The sequence below is a fragment of the Schistocerca cancellata genome, chromosome 9 (genome assembly GCF_023864275.1).
Source record: "Schistocerca cancellata isolate TAMUIC-IGC-003103 chromosome 9, iqSchCanc2.1, whole genome shotgun sequence".
Lineage (NCBI taxonomy): Eukaryota > Metazoa > Arthropoda > Insecta > Orthoptera > Acrididae > Schistocerca > Schistocerca cancellata.
This window is the reverse complement of record NC_064634.1, coordinates 318,989,038-319,006,500: the sequence shown is the minus strand read 5'-3', so window position 1 is coordinate 319,006,500 and position 17,463 is coordinate 318,989,038. Positions and strand designations below refer to the sequence as shown.

At 39.6% G+C, this 17,463-nt stretch overlaps 1 protein-coding gene across 1 annotated transcript in view; it reads left to right on the top strand.

The window, feature by feature from the left end:
* The window catches only part of LOC126101384 (sentrin-specific protease 6-like), a 193,981-nt gene that overhangs the window by 4,683 nt on the left and 171,835 nt on the right, over window positions 1–17,463 (top strand). The window contains exon 3 of the mRNA XM_049912050.1: window positions 5,003–5,064. Coding sequence (XP_049768007.1) covers window positions 5,003–5,064 — 62 coding nt within the window. The remainder of the gene's footprint in view (window positions 1–5,002; window positions 5,065–17,463) is intronic.

Below are 17,463 nucleotides of genomic sequence, written 5' to 3'. Positions count from 1 at the left end.
GTAGGTGCACTGAACTGCATGAGGCAAGATTAGAAGCTCCATAATAAATAAGCAGTGACACTGACTCACAAGCTGCTTGTCCGCAGCTCTTGGTCGTGCGGTAGCGTTCTCGCTTCCCACGCTCGGGGTCCCGGGTTTGATTCCCGGCGGGGTCAGGGATTTTCTCTGCCTCATGATGACTGGGTGTTGTGTGCTGTCCTTAGGTTAGTTAGGTTTAAGTAGTTCTAAGTTCTAGGGGACTGATGACCATAGATGTTAAGTCCCATAGTGCTCAGAGCCATTTGAACCATCACAAGCTGCTTAATTAGAGCTTGCGTGGAAAGATTTAAGTCTTCATTTCTCCTACAAGCTGTTAAAGAATGGAATGGACAAAAGAGTCCAAAAATGGTTCTATGAGCCATATGCCATACACTTATCTGTGAACTGCAGAGAGTAGTCTTGTAGATATAGATATAGAAAGATAGAGGCTTGCAACAGGTTGATAGCCACATGAGATTCATTTATTTATGTAAAAAAGACAGTAAACTTGTGCATAAAGAACAACTCAAAATGGGGAAAATGAAAGTAAGGTTGTAAAGGATTGTACGAGCTGGTGAAAAAAATATGTTGTCGCATAGCTGAGTGGATATGTTGATAATCTGAAACAGGAGAAAATTAAAGGAAAAGGTGGCAACAGGCTGGAGAAAAGGCGTAATGAGAAAACTCTTTAAGTAGTGTTTCATGTACTTTGTCTTGCACTAGTCTTTTTAGTGTTTTTAAATTTAGTTGTAACGCTACCTATATGCATGTGCTTCACAACAGAAATGAAAGAAAGGCCTTTGCATTCCACCGCTTTTTAGGTTTCCGTACCTCGGTCGGTGAAAATTGAAGCCATGTAGGACCACTTTGCCAGTAAATTCGTTTTTCCTACCTAAGAAGTCAAATATAAATGAAACCTATCAAAAGGACCAATGCGATTTTGTTAAGTTTTTAATACACAAAGTGAAATCAGTAAATCTGTATATCTAAATGATTAATGGAAAATCTCATATAAAGATGTGAAACAAATACTAACAAAGAGATAGAGGGGCTGGCCAGTACTTACCTCAGCTCAGTACAGCCGATAGATAACACAAAACAGAACAGAAAATTTACATTCCTAGCTTTCGGAACTTTGTTCCTTCATCAGGGAGGAGAGAGGGGGAAAAAAGGGGAAGAAGGGAAAGTGGATTTAGTTACTCACAACCCAGGTACCCTCCCTGTTTACCTTTCCCTGTTGCTTCATAACCTGGGTTGTGAGTAACTAAATCCACTTTCCCTTCTTCCCCTTTTTTCCCCTCTCTCCTCCCTGATGAAGGAACAAAGTACCGAAAGCTAGGAATGTAAATTTTCTGTTCTGTTTTGTGTTTTCTATCGGCTGTACTGAACTGAGGTAGGAACTGGCCAGCCCCTCTATCTCTTTGTTAGTGTTTGTTTTAAATCTGTATATCCTATCAAGTAACTTCTATATTAAGTTGTAGTTGTAAAGATAAGATCGTGACGCACAATTCTGTCACTGAGGTAAAAAAAAAAAAAAAAAAAAAAAAACGGTGCTACCAGTTGCCCCTTTGGTATACAACAAAACTAGCAGTGCCATTTATTCATTCTTTGGTGTACTGTGCTGTCACTAAGGTAAACATGAGGAATTCTAAGCTGAGCAGGCTCCTAAGAATTTAAATTATGATATGTTTTTTCTGTGATCCAATTTTGTTGTAATAGAGCCCACATGTTGCTTGATGCTGTGCTCAAGTTACCCATGAAAACCCAATGAAAATTTGTCTAATAGTTTTGGAGATCAGCGTGTTTAGGCAGATACAGATGGTTTTACAGTTTTGTTATTAGTGGAGAGTATCATTTCTACGTGAAGCTGTCAACAAACTTTATTGGTTGTAGTAGCTGTTTTAACCATTAGTTATCAAACTTTCATGATGGATACCATAAGTCTCATTGATAATGCCATAAATGAACTAAATGGGTAGGACCTAATCAATGGTGACAAAGGCATGAATGTTGATGAAACTAGCATAACATCTGAATTTTGTCTTTCACAGTACCTTCTTGATGGATGGAGTACAAATGCAGTAGTTTGGAACATTCTATGTTTTGTGTCATTCTCATTTTCTACCATATATTTTTTAATGCTAGAAATGTCAGAAGAGGATACCATAGTTTACTATTTACCAGAACTGGGACATTTAGAGCAGAGCTGTCAGAAACTGCCCACTCATTTTCATTTTGGTGCTCGGCAAGTAGATGGCCCTTCTCCTTCTCAACTGTTTTCCATACTATACCTCAGATTTCCATTGTATTGGATAGATATAGAATCTACTCGCCAAGTTATGGCAGAACACACACATAAAAGACGGTTGTAATTGGCAAGATGCTAGCTCCTTCTTCAGGTGGAAGGGTTGAAGGGGAAGGAAAAGGGGTAGGTTTCGGGAAAGTCAGCCAGAATGGTGGGTCAGGGAAGACTTACTGTATGGGATGAGAAGGAGAAACTAATTGTTGGGAACTGCATTGGATGAGATTTGAAAACCTGAGGGCTTAAAGATAGAAGACAGGGTAATACGCAGGCAGAGATTACTGCTTAAACATCATGCATGAGTTAATAAAGAGTGAAGAGCTAAGCACATTTTATGTAACAGAGATGAGAAGGGGGTGGCGAAAAATGGATGCTAAGACAATGAAAGATGTGGGAAAGTAAAACGGAGTGAAGCAAAGAGTAGTTACTGTGAGGAAATACTGAGACGGAAGAAAGTAATGTAAATTAAGGCCAAGTGGGTGGCGAGAACCAAGGACATGTTGTACCGCTAGGTCCCACCTGCGGAGTTTTGAGAAACTGATGTCTGGAGGAAGAACCCAGATGGCACGTGTGGTGAAACAGGCGCCGAGGTCATGATAGTCATGTTGTAGAGCATGCTCTGCAATAGGATATTGTGAGTTGCCAGTATACACCCTCTGCCTGTGCCCATTCACACTAATTGATAATTTGGTGGTAGTCATGTCAATGTATGAGGCCTAACCGTGTTTACATAACAGATGGTATAAGACGTGTGTCGTTTCACAGGTGGCTCTCCCTTTGATAGTTTGTTTTGCCAGTTACAGGGCTGCTATAGGTGGTGGTAGGAGGGTGCATAGGGCAAGTCTTGCAGTGGGGATGGTCACAGGGGTAGGAGCCATAGGGTAGGGAGATAGGTGCAGGAGGAGCATTTGGGTCTGACAAGAATATTGTGGAGATTGGGAGGGGAATGGAAAACTACTCTAGATATGGTGGGCAAAATTTCAGACAGAATGAATCTCATTTCAGGGCAGCCCCTGGTTTGATTTAGATACATTGATGACATCTTTACCATATGGACTCATGGTGATGCTGGTGTGCTAAAATTCCTGTAATCTCTGAATATCTTCTCCCAATTAAATTTCACATCGTGCTATTCCGAATCTCGTGCCACTTTCCTTGATATTGATCTCATCCTCACTGAAGGCCTTCTACACACTTTCGTCCACATTAAACCTACCAATATACAATTGTACTTACATTTTGACAGTTGCCATTCTTTCCATGTTGAACATTCCCTCCCTTACAGTCTTGGCATCTGAGGCAAATGTATTTGTTTGAATGCAGACTCTTTAACGGCAATATGCCGCCATTCTCTACCTCAGCCTTTACAGCACGTAATTACCCCACCAGCCTCGTTAAAAGGCGGATTTCCCGACCCATCACATCAAATCCTGATAATGCTGATCCCTTCAAAAAACAACTTTGCAGCAGACCACTAGTGATTCAGCATTATCCTGGTATAGAATGCGTTAATCAGCTACATCAACAGGATCATGACTTCCTAAAATCATGCCCTGAAATGAGATCCATTCTGTCTGAAATTTTGCCCACCACACCTAGAGTAGTTTTCTGTCGCCCTCCCAATCTCCACAATATTCTTGCCAGACCCTATGCTCCTCTGCACCCATCTCCCTACCCTATGGCTCCTACTCCCGTGAGCATCCCTGTCGCAAGACTTGCCCTATGCACCCTCATACCGCCACCTATAGCAGCCCTGTAACTGGCGAAACATAAACTATCAAAGTGAGAGCCACCTGTCTTATACCAGCTGTTATATAAACACTGTTTGGCCTTCTACATCAGCGTGACTATCACCAAATTATCAGTTACGATAAATGGGGGTAGGCAGAGGGTTTATACTGGCAACTCACAATATCTTGTTGCAGAGCATGCTCTACAACATGACAATTGTGACCTCGGTACATGTTTCACCACACGTGCCATCTGAATTCTTCCCACAGATACCAGTTTCTCAGAACTCTGCTGGTGGGAACCAGCACTACAACATGTTCTTGGTTCTCACCACCCACTTGTCCTTAATTTACGTTAATTTCATCTGAGTCAGCATTTCTCCACAGTAACTACTCTTTGCTTGACTCCATTTTAGTTTCTACATCTTTCATTGTCTTTACCTTCTATTTTTCACTGTCTCCCTCCTGCCTCCCTTATGGACAATGCACTTAGTTTTTCACTTTTATTAACTTGTACACAATTAAGAAGTAATCTCTTTCTGTGTATTATCCTGTCTTCCACCTTTACACTCTCAGATCTTCAAATCTTGTCCAATTCAGTCCCCAACAATCAGTCTCCCTTTCTCATCCTGTGCAGTAAGTCTCCCCTGACCAGTGGTTCTGGGCGACTTTCCCGAAATCTACCCCTTTTCCTAGACCTCTAAAGCCCTCTTCCTTCACCCCTCTTCCTTTCCCCTCAACCCTTCTGCCTGGAGGAGGAGTCACTGTCTCTGAAAGCTTTCCAATTATAACTGTCTTTTATGTATGTTTTCTACCACCACTTGATGAGCAGATTTTTTATCTATCCAATTGAATTATTTTGTCAATAACTGATTGTTTTTGTTGTTGTTTTATTTAACAAGATACACAATACTACTTTTTTAATACAATAAGGCTTTTCTTTTTTTACCAGGATTCATTACCGGACACAGGCAGCAATAATTCTTCTTTGTCTAGTGTCACAACAGTTATAAGGTGAGTGAAGTAAAAATTTAATATTTATGTCTCTGGTTGAAATTTTTATCATGCATAACAGCAAGTAAAATTGTCTTTTATGTATTACATTTCCCAAAACCCAAAGTAGCGTTTCACACACTCATTCTAAAATTAACTGTACCTTTAAGTATGGCTGAGTCTACATTAAAATCACTGTATGAGGGCATAATACTGAACAAAACTGTAAATGGGAGGGGGGAAAGTTAACCGTAGTGTGTAATTTTTAAGTAATTTATATCACTGAAGTAAAAGCTGAAGCACAAAGTTGTTTTATTAACAGAAATTATGGGAGGGAAACAGTAATTTAGGAAAGGCAATCACTTATTTATAGCTGATAGATATTTGATGTATATACTGTAAACACGTAACAATTATGAGACTTCATTAGCTTTTCAGCTACTTTTCTTTCTTCTGGTTCAAGTAAATGCTCTCTTACACACACTACCATACAGATACAAAAATGCACCTACCCACCTGTATGCTGCACTATGTTGATTGTATAGAATTGATTCTTCAAGCAGGCAGGAGTGATGTGGTGATGGTGTAGAGGACAGGTGTCTTAACACCTGGGAGGGGCTAAGATTTATGGAACAAGAATAGAATGAGAGTGGTGCAGAAGTAATTACACGGTTTTGGAATTGGCGTGGAGAATAACGAGAGTAAAAGTGAGAATAGGGTTTAGGTTGTTGAAAGGGGGAGTTTAGACTAGCAGGACTGCAAAGACAGAAGATATGCTATAGGGTCAGTTTGCATCTGCATACTTTTGAGGAGCTGATGCTGGGGGAGGGGGGAAGGGGTCCAAATAGTATGGATATTGAAGCCACTGGTGTTGTGGTGGGCACCAAGTCTAGCAGTGTGATGGTAAAGGTTATGGCTAGCCATAGTTTGACCATGACCAATCATGCAGGTTTGTCATCCCCACATAGAACATTACTCAATGAATGTGGTGCAGATGGTGTAGAAGTGGAGTTGAGTTGCAGACGAGTACAGCGAAGAAGAATGCTAGAAATATCCACATTTCGGACAAAGTGCTTCATCAGAGGCAGAAAGCACATTCACAGAAGCAAAACTAACACGCACCTACCCCTGTTGTCTCAGGGTACCAAGGTCCAACTGTGATTGCATCTGAGGTGAGCAGCGATCTAGCTGGATTGAGTAGTGGGCAAAAGGAAGCTGCATGGACAGGGTGGGAGAAGGGGAGGAAGAGCGAAAGGATTATTGTATAATACTAAATGGAAATTTATTACGATATTCTGATTCATCACTAACAAATGTCTTGTCATCTGTTTGTGCAGCAATGCATATAGATTTTGATAGCTCAAAAAATAAAACTGGCTATCTATTCTTTCCATTAAAAAAAACAAAACTCTGTGCTGTATTTTGGTTTGAATAATCCGATGCGCTATGCCACAGCGAAGCGGGGTTGCACTTAAGGGTCTTATTGGTAGGTATTCCCCCCACCATCCAAATAAATAAACAAATAAAACTGTGACGACAAGTTGTGAGGAATAACTGAATTGCTCACTTAGTAAAAGCATCGCTTGTGAATTTCAAGGCCCAGTGTTTTAATCTGTCAGCAAATTTCAAAACTTGTTTTGCATGACATTCATTGAGGCTTGTTCTGCTTTTACATGTCAGGAATAATGATTTACTCGTAATTTTAATACCAATGCTTTAGTTGTGGTTCATTTGGAAATTTCCCAAGATTTTCAAGAAAAATGTACCATACTATAGACACATGGTAGTTACATTGAGAAGTCCTCAAACCATTCATGTAAACAAAATGAAATGGCAGTTTATTACAAAAGCAAACAGTAGTTTTTTGGAGCTGAGCTGGCCAGTTGCCTAACTGGTCTGGAAGAAGATATTAACAAATTTGAATTTGGGACGGTATTATACTGTGATGTTAGGGAAGATAATATATTCATAGAAGGGCATAACACAATGTGAAACTGGTATGAATTCATTGGTAGAAGTAGTAATGTATCTGTATTATGCAACAGATTAAGTACCACACATAACACATTTGACAGGTCAGCAGATGTCATAAATATACACTCCGTGCTTACCTCTGAGCATGGATTATTTTGTGAGCGTGGATTATGTTGTGTTGGGGTGCTGGGATGACTGACTGGCAATATTTTTTTTTTTTCTTTTTGAATGCCTAATGCTTTTAGAAATTCTGCAATTGTTTTATATGAACAAGGATATTTTAATAAAGTCCTGTGTAATATTGGTGTACAAAAATATGGTAGAATCAAGCCACAGTTTTTACAATTTCTGTTCATCTACATTTGTGATTACTCTGCAAGTCACAATTAAGTGCCTGGCAGAGGGTTAATCAAACCACCTTCAAGCGTTTCTGTACTGTTCCACCTCGAACAGCATTTGGGAAAAATGAACATTTAAGTCTTTCTGTGTGAGTTATGATTTCACTTATTTTATTGTGATGATCATTCCTCCCTGTTTTGGTAGTCATCAACAAAATATTTTCACACTCTGAGGAGAAAGTTTGTGATTGAAATTTCACCAGAAGGTCGTGCCACAATGAAAAACATCTTTACTTTAATGATTGCCTGCCCAAGTCGTGTATCATATCCATGACTCTCTCTCCCCTTTTTTGTGATAATAGAAAACAAGCTGCCCTTCTTTGAACGTTTTTTGATATCCTCCATCAAACCTTGATGCAGATCCCACACCACAGGAATACTGCAAGAGAGGTCAGAGAAGCGTAGTGTAAGCAGTGTTCTTTAGTAGATCTGTTGAATTTTTAAGTGTTCTGCCAATAAATCACAGACTTTGGTTTGCTTTCCCCACTACATTACCTGTGTGATTAGTCCAATTTAAGTTATTCGTAATTGTAATCCCTACATATTTAGCTTAGTTTCCAGACTTTACATTTGTGTAATTTATCATATAATAGAAATTTAGCAAATTCGTTTAGTACTCCTGTGGACTTCACACTTTTCATTACTTAGTCAATTGTTACATTTTACATCATACAGATGTCTTGTCTAAATCATTTTACAATTGGTTTTGATCTTCTGGTGACTTTACAAAATGGTAAATGATGGTATCATCTGCGAACAATCTAAGATTGTTACTCAGATTATCTCCTAAATCATGCATGTAGAGCAGGAACAGCAGATGGTTTATAACACTTCCTTGGGTGATGCCAGATACTGCACCTGTTTTACTCTATACTTTCTGACAGTTACTGCAGACTGTGACCTTGTTGACAGGAAATCACCAACCCAGTTGCACACATGAGAAGACATCCATAAGCATGTAATTTGATTAGAAGTCACATGTGAGGAACGGTTTCAAAAGACTTTTGTAAATCTAAAAATGTGGGATCAATTTGACTTCACTTGTTGGTAGCACTTATTACTTTGTGAGAATAAAGAGCTAGTTGTGTTTCACAAGAGCAGTATTTTCTGAATCCATGTTGACATTTGTCAATAAATCTTTTTCTTTGGTGTAATTCATAAGGTTTGAACTCGGTATATGTTCCAAAACTCTACTGCAAATTGTTGTTAGTGATTTGGATCTGTAATTCAGCAGATTACTGCTATGTCCTTTCTTGGGTATTGGTGTGATATGAGGAACTTTCAAGCCTTTGGGAACAGGGCTTTCTAGGAGCAAGCAGTTGTTATTGCTGAGTATGGAGCTATTATATCAGCATACTCTGGAAATAACCTAACTGATATGCAATCTGGACCAGAGGCCTTACCTTTATTAAGTGATTTAAGCTGCTTCGCTACACTGAAGATGGGTACTTTTAAGTTACTCACGTTCGCAGTTCCTGATTCGAATTACGGAATATTTACTTTTTCTTCTTTTGCAAAAGAATTTTGGAAAACCAACTTTTAGTAAACTGCTTTAATGGCACTGTCATCAGTAACATCATGGTTATCACATAGTGAAGGTATTGATTGTGTCTTGCTGCTGGTGGTGTACTTTACATATGACCAGAATCACTTTGGGTTTTCTGCCAGATTTTGAGACAGAGTTGTGGAAACTATTAAAAGAAACTCACATTGAAGTTAAAGCATAATTTTGAACTTTTGGAAAACTTTGTTAATCATGGGAACTTTGCATTCTTTTAAATTTGGCATGCTTTTATTTGTTGCTTCTGCAACAATGTTCCGACATCTTTTGTGTATCATAGGGGATCCATGTCATGCCTTATTAATTTACTTAGTATTTATCTCCCAATTGCTATCTATACCATTTCCTTGAATTTAAACCACATCTGGTCTGTGCTTACATAATCAGATTGGAAGGATTGGAGACACTCTTGGGAGGTGTCATTCAAATTTTTTTTCAGCTTTTTAAAAGTAGATGTATTTTGCATTTATTTATGGTGGGTTTGGATATTACAGTAGTCAGTCTCACAACCACCATCTTGTGGTCACTAATCCCTGTATCTATCATGATGCTCCATATTTGCTCAGCATTACTTGTTGTTAAGAGGTCAAGTATAATTTTGCAACCATTTCCACTTTCAGTGGGGTCCTGTAGTAATTGTTCAAAATTTACTGAGAAAGCATTCAGTATGATTTCGGATGATGATCTATGCGTACCACTGACTTCAGAGTGCGCTGAACTGTGTACCCTATCACAACAGTGGCTATACTGCTGCTTCAGAGGTAAAAATACTCACTACATACTGGCAAATGAAATCCATTGATTCTTAATTGTCCCCCTTGTCAGACACTGGAAACTTGCTATGTGGTTGTTTCTTTATATAAAACTCCTCCCCTTTTAAGTCCTATCTAGAGGGCTTATACCATGCTGGTTGTGGTTTGGATTCAACTTTCCAGGATAAAAGATTATATTAGAAGAATATATTATTTAATATTATGCAATTAAGCAACAATTTTGTCTTCACTGTGACCACAGTGTTGCGTGTTCTTTCGAATTGGAATATTAATATTAAGTGAAGCAGGTGTCTCTTTGATGCTCAGAGATTTAATATTTGATTAGCAGATTAGACACGTACACAGTCAAACTTCCTGCATGTGAAACTGCAATACGATTTTGCAAGCAACTGGTTTAACTGGCTAAAGTATGAGTGTACGTAGCTATTGTTTCTTAATGAGAAGCCAGATGCCTATTTTAGTGGCAGTATCAGAACTCACTGTTTACTTGAAGTCCTGTGTAACGATAAAAACCATTACTGTATTCCAGTAAATCGCAATTGAAACTTGATGCCACTTTCACATAAAATACTGACCAAAATCTTTAATTTTTTAAAAGGTGACGTGAGTTTGAATGTAGAATTACACAATAATTCTATTGTAAAGTAAATTAAGCTTGAGGAATGGGTGTATTGTATCTGAGTGAAGAATTTTGCTGTACAGATTTCAAGTGAACAAAAGAGCCAGTGGCCTATGTGAAAAAGAAGTGAGGATACATCCCTTGTTGAGTACAAAAATTTAGGAGAATATCATGCATTAATAAAAAATCTAAGATGAAATGTAATTGATAATAGACCTGTTTAGTCAGGAGATAGAGATGCACACGGCAGCCGAAAAGTTGTAGGGTTCAGTAAAATTTTTTAACAGATCCAAATGTAACTGCTATTTCAAGATGCTGTGAAACTGTGGAACAACTTTTCTGTTTAGAGATTTTATGTATGTACTTAGGAAGCATGACTGTATGATAAATGAACTGAGAGGAAAAGGACTCAATAAATTTTAAAGTATCAGTGACATACATTCTATAAAGTTATATGATCTTCATTGTAAAAAATAAATAACTAAATAAATAAAAATAAAAAATAATCCCCTTTCAAAGGAAATGTCGTATATAATATTGAACGTCATATTGACAAGACTTATGCACTTATATTTCAAGGAATAATCCTACTGTAATTGCATTTCTTGTGTGTGTTATTTATTAGTGATTGGCCACCATCATTGTCATGAATCATCTATCCATGTGACGCAACAGAGAGGTTTCTCTTTCTCCCATGTAATTGGCAGATAGTCTGCTGATGAGGTATTGTCTGCAAGCATATCTCTTCCACTTGTGAACAAAATTATGATGTCAAAAATTTCTGCAACTTCTAGGTTGAGAGCCTCTACACTGTTGTGTATAGGCACTCTTAGTAATGAGAAGAGGATATTCATAATGTCAGAACATTCTCTGAACTTAACAAACCCATTTTCAGAATAAAAATCAGAAAGTACATTTTGATAAAGAGCATGCACTATTTGAACAGTTAGATGGACATTCTGAGGCACATGTGTTTAGGGTAATTAAGCAGATGTCATGACTTACCGTCTTTATTAACAGAATAATATGCAAACTGTTACAGACACTATTCTCACAGTGTATTGCAGGAAGTTTATGTCCATAATAATTATTTCACCCAAACAGTGAGCTGCTAATGATGAATCATAGATATTAAAACTCCTGATAAAGATTTTTGGAACTGTGCTCTTGCGTATTTTTTTATGCTGAACTTCAGTTGTCCACCAAAGAAAAGTGTGTCGTCCTTACAGTCCTGGTAACAGTATTCAATGCAGAATCTCTAAACACTTTATGAAATAGCAATTAGTTCTCAATGCTGCTACACCAGCCCTTCCCCTCCCCCCTTGCATTTTACCTCCTCCCTGGGGGAAACCAGAGTCATCCAAAAGTCTTGTAAAATGGATGCGCTGGTCAGAATGTCTCTGTCGATCAGAGAAGGTTTCAGAAACAGGTCTTGGCAATTACAGTGCTATGGAGGTAGATGTGGAAACATCCCTGGAGGAAGGTGGAGGCTGAATGCGAGTGCTGTGGTCGTGCAGACATACAAAATGATCTGGTAGGTTAGCATCTGATGGGTGTGTGGCAGTTTGGTCAACAAATACACCAGGCAGGTACAATGGTTTGCCATAAATCACTTCAGCTGATGAAATGTTGAGATCGACCTTATGCTTTATTAAGGCCAAGTAGAACCTTCAGAAGTGCAGCTATCCAGAGAGCGGAATGGTATCTCAAGGCTGCATTGAGTGTATGATGCCATAGCTGAATCATACCATTGGTAATTGAATAGTAGCTTGTGGTCAGGTGATGATTATTACTGCAAAGCTTATTCAATTGGGAAAACAAGTCATATTCACACTGTCGATTGCGGTCCATTGTCATATGAAGTAGCCAAAGTAGGAAAACCAGTTTGAAGTGAAAACTGGTGTCTCTGCTGGAATGTTTGCAACCAGTATGCTTCTGGCCAGCAAATTGAAGCACTCTATCATTGTCAGTAAATAGCATTTGCAGTCAGAGGGCAGCAGTGGGCCAACCCCACCTATGTGTCAATAAGCAAAATGTGCAGTAGTGTTTGGAAAATTGCCTATTGATGTGTATATGCGGCAGGCTACTTTACTGCATTAACAGGCTAGGCATCAGTCCTTTTGAACACCAGACCGGAAAAAAATGCGCAGACTTACCGGGCCGATGCAGTGAATTCGAGGTGATTAAGGTTACGTAGACCTTCAAAGGTATGGCGTCAAAATTCAGCTGGAAGAAACTATCGAGGTTTCCATCAGCTATGCCACAGCTGTAATCTGTGGGGCATTGTGCAAGCTTTTCTCTGCATTTTGACAAGCTCTGCAAAGTCGATGCAGCTCAAGATGCTACTATCACAAGAGAGGGCATTTGCGACATTATTTAGTCTAGATGTATGGTGAATGTCTGTAGTGAATTGTGAAATAAATTCCAAGTGATGTTTTGGCATGGCGAACATTCATTGTTGCTTTGCTGGAATACGTAGAAAAATTGTATGTGATCCACAAATATAAAGAAGTATCTGGCTTCCAACTGAGGATGGACCTGATTTCTTCATACACCAATAATTCACAGTTTTAAGCAGTGCAGTTGCCCTTTGTGAAGTAGTCCTTAGGTGAAAAAGACTGCAGGAGTTTGCTATGCAGCATTAACTTGTTACAACGTGGCTCCAGTGACAAAGTGGCTGGCATCTTTCATCAGTGCAGTGGTGCTCCTTGCACAGGGTGAGCAAGCAGAACTGCATCAGCAAGGCTCTGCTTTGCAACAGTGGGAGCCATATCCATTTCTTGTGTTCATTATATGGGGCTACTACCTTTTGTCTTGACACCTATGAGTGCAGCAGTCAGTGGTTCTTGCAGTACAGTCATCAGAGGTAGATGCCGATGTTCAAAATTTAACAGTGTAAGGAAGCAGTGTAGCTCTTTGACTGTTTGCAGGTAATCAGTTTTGAGTGATAGCCCTTTCCCTTTGGGTAAGGGTGATGATCATGCTGAAGAAATATGTTCCAGGAATGTGACCTATGGTTCACCAAATACACACTTAGCCATATTTATTACTACATCAAAATGTTTGAGGCATTGGAAAACTTGGGCAAAGTGCTCTTCAGCAGCTGTGCAAATACAACTGTTGTCCAGGTAGCAAAACAAAAAGAGAATCCATTGGGGAATGGAGTCGATAAATGATTGTGCAGCATTTTGTAAACTGAATGTTGTAAATAAGCTCTATACAATGCTAAATGGTGTCGTGATTGCTGTTTTCAGAATATCTTCCTCTACCACTGGAATGTGAGTAAATATCTTACAATAATCCAAAGCACTTAAGACAGTGACACCACTGAATGCATGGTTATATTCTCTCAAAAATAGCACTGGGTATCAGTCTGATGTAGCCTGTGACTTTAGCTGCAGGACAATCCCTGCATGGGCACCATGCACCATCAGTCTTTTAAAACTGTTTTTTGATAAATGGAGGGGTGACAGTCAACATCTGCTGGGAGTGGTACCTTCACGTAATATTCCATCAGATTCAGGTTTGCTACTGAAGTGGTCTGGTGCAAGGCCTATGGGATGGTGTGAGACAGCAGTGTTTTATTATATGGCGCTGTGCTATGGTGTACCTCTCATGGTGTGCCATGAAAGCAAGTGATTGTCAGGCACTGGTTCAATAGTTTGGAATAGTTCCTGAAAGCCTGACTCAGCCTGCAACATGAACAATAGCATCAAAATGCAGTCTTCTGGCAGTGAGTCTAGTAACACCATCAGTTAGTCATAACTTCTTAGTGTTTGGTAGTGTGACAGGAAGTGAACTCCAGATATGGGCTCTGCAATGTCAGTGATGGTGAATCCCAACTGAAAACACAGTGCTTGCTGATATCAAGCTGCATCTGTACTGTAACAGAAAAACCTATGGAGGAATTATTGGCAGCAGACAGGTAGAACATCATTGGGCAGTGATGGTGTAGAAGGGTATGTGGAAAAATACAATCTGAATCTGTGTTTACAAGTAATTCCTGTCTGGGTCTTCTGCAGTTATGTACTAGTGCTGAGAGATAATTCAGCAAGCTGATGCATCTGTATACAGCTTCTGTTGGCCTTGAGTGTGGAAAAGGTGGTATGTTTCTATTCTTGATCCTCAAACTTTCCATGATATGGTGTCACGCATTGATACCACCCCACTGATTTCATGTCAGTGGAGTTGCAAGTTTTCTTTAGACACTGATTAGCGGTCATGCAGGAGCTGGTGAACCCAGTGGTGCATGCCTGGTGAATCTTGCCTCCGGTGGGTTACTATTACGAGTGCCTCTGCCACCAATGATAGAGGATGGCTGGTGGCAGCAACTCAGCTCACTTGCGCTCAGAGTGACTTTGCTATGTATTTTACGCAGATGCCACCTAGCGGCAGCTCCATTGTTAATGCTTAGTACAGAGACCCTCATCCTAGTTGACATTGTTATAGCTGGACTCAGTTTCTTGCTGCGTATTTGTAATAAGTCTTCATTCGCTTGGCGAAATATAAGTTAAGTAAGTCTTCTATATGTTGTGTTCACTTGTTCGCTAATCATTTCTGGTCGCGTTCTGCTTTCTTACAATGACAGTCGCGGCACCATTTTGAAGCCGTCTCCTTACCACTGTGTACGAAGTCGTACACAACACATGAAACTAACAAGTTACAGATAACTTAAGTGCATCACTGAATGTCTGTGAGTTGACGTCTGAAAAAGTGCAGGAATGTTGGTGGTATCCATTTGTACTGCACATTGTGTGAGACGAGTGAGAAACTCGTGCAGTTGTGCAGCTGCAACGTCAGTCTTATTGGATAGACATTAAAAGTTACTGCAGTGATGCTGAAACAGGCGCTTAATGGGGGGGAGGGGGAGAGTGTGCTTTCTTAATATGACCAGCTTACTTTGCTATTTTGACCAACTGCATCTTTGCATGAGTTGCTGTTACCACCTGCATTTGTGCTGAAAGTTGTCCAGCTGGATGTGCAGAGTAGAGTATGTTGGACACTTCTTATATCCATTATACAGTGGAGATGTCTCAGGTACTGAGACAGTTTTCTATCTTGTACGTCTCCTAGGGGAAGTACTAGCCATACCCAATATTCCTAGGATGCAGAGACTAGTTGAATTGGCTTGGATTTAAGCTTGAGGTAACTCAAGTTTTGGAGGTGCTGTGATAATGTTTCCTACCTCAGAGGTTTAGTGGTAATTTAGGTGGCTCACCATCAGAGAAAATTTCATGGCTTCATCTGTGATTCCCACACAGTGGAATTTGATTCTACTTGGGCAAACCATGCTGGCTTGTAGGGCCAGAACTGCGGCAGATGTACAGCAAGGCATGAAACAGCAAGGTTTTCAGCACCCTCTCTATCTAGGGTTCCTCTTTCAGAACCATAAATATATGGTCAGTAACAAATGATCTGCTAATCATATCTGGGTTATCAGTGTCTGACAGGTATGAGAACAATTGCCTGAACATGATTAAGCACATGTGTTTTGCATAATTCATGTTTTGACTAAATTTATTGAGTTAACGGAATAACATACAAAATGTGTTACTACAAGCATATTTCCACTCAGTTTTGCAAAATGTGAATCCCCATAATGATTACTTTGGTCAAGAGGTAAGGTGCTAATACTAAATCATTGATCTTAAGTCCTTTACGAAATTATATTCATGCTCTTATTTGCACAGAAGTAGTGTCTTTTATCAAGAATTAATAACAATATTAGATATGGAATCTCTCATCTCTGGTGGCAAGGCCGTGAATACTATATGAAACATGCACTACATCATCTCCCTCTCTCCTGGGGAAAGCAAAACACCATCACAAAATCTTTTGGTCTTTATGGAAAAGTATGTACTGATTAGAATGTGTCTGTCAGTCAGATTGGGAAGGAGTCAGAAATGGGTGTTGTTGAAGACTGTTCTCTGGTAGCAGATTGAGATAAAAGATTCAATGTTTGTGAAAAAGATATGCTGGTCTGACTTTGTCTGAAGATGTTATAAATTCCAATTTTTTACAATATTATGTAATTGGATAGATTTTAAAAAAAAAAATCTACTCACTAAGTGGCAGCAGGAGTACGCACACATAAATGAAGGTTATACTTATGCAAGCTCTGAGTGAGTGGCGCTGTGGTTAGCACACTGGACCATATTCAGGACGATGACGGTTCAAACCCCCATCTGGCATTTTGATTTAGGCTTGGCATGTTTCCTTTGAAAAGGCACAGCTCACTTCCTTTCCCAATCCGATGGGACTGATGACATTGCTGTTTGGTCCCCTCCCTCAAACCAATCAACCAACTTCTCTAAGCTTTCAGAGCCAGTGGCTCCTTCTTCCGGCAGAATGGTTGAAGGGAAAGGAAGACAGATGAAGAAAAAGGACTGGAGAAGAGGTTCAGGAAAAGGTGTATTTCTCAGAAAAGTCACCCAGAACTGCAGGTCAGGGGAGATTTGCTGGATTGGATGAGAAGGAAAGACTGATTGTTGGGGATTGCACTGGATGAGATTTGAAAAGCTGAGAGCTTAAAGTGGGAAGACAGACCAATATGCAAGACAGAGATTACTGCAAAAACATGGTACACAGTTTAATAAAACTGAACAGCTAAGTGTACAGTACGTAACAGAGGTGGGAGGGGGACAGTGAAAAACGCTGTTGTGTTCTGCCGCCACTGCTTAGTGAACAGATTTTTGTATCTGTACAAATGCATTATTATGGTATAGTTTTGCCATTTAGAAAGAGATCAAGTGTAAAGTCTTCTCTTTGCAATACGTGGTATGAGCTGTTAAATGATGGCTGCAGCAGCACTGGTTGGACACCATCTGCTCTTAATGTCACAGTCGTACAACTTTGCATGTCCTGATGGGTGAAGGTGTGTGTGGAACCATGTTCGGCAGCTGATTGTGGATGAATCTCAGCTTTATGATCACGCAGACATGCAACAAAAGCTGGTAGATTGATTCCTTATGTCTGCATGGCAATCAGATCTATAAATTCAGCAGCCAGTTGCAGTACTTCATTATACACCAGTTCAGCTGACAAGATGTCAAATTCAACCTTATGTTTTGTATGAAATCACAGTAGATGCATTGG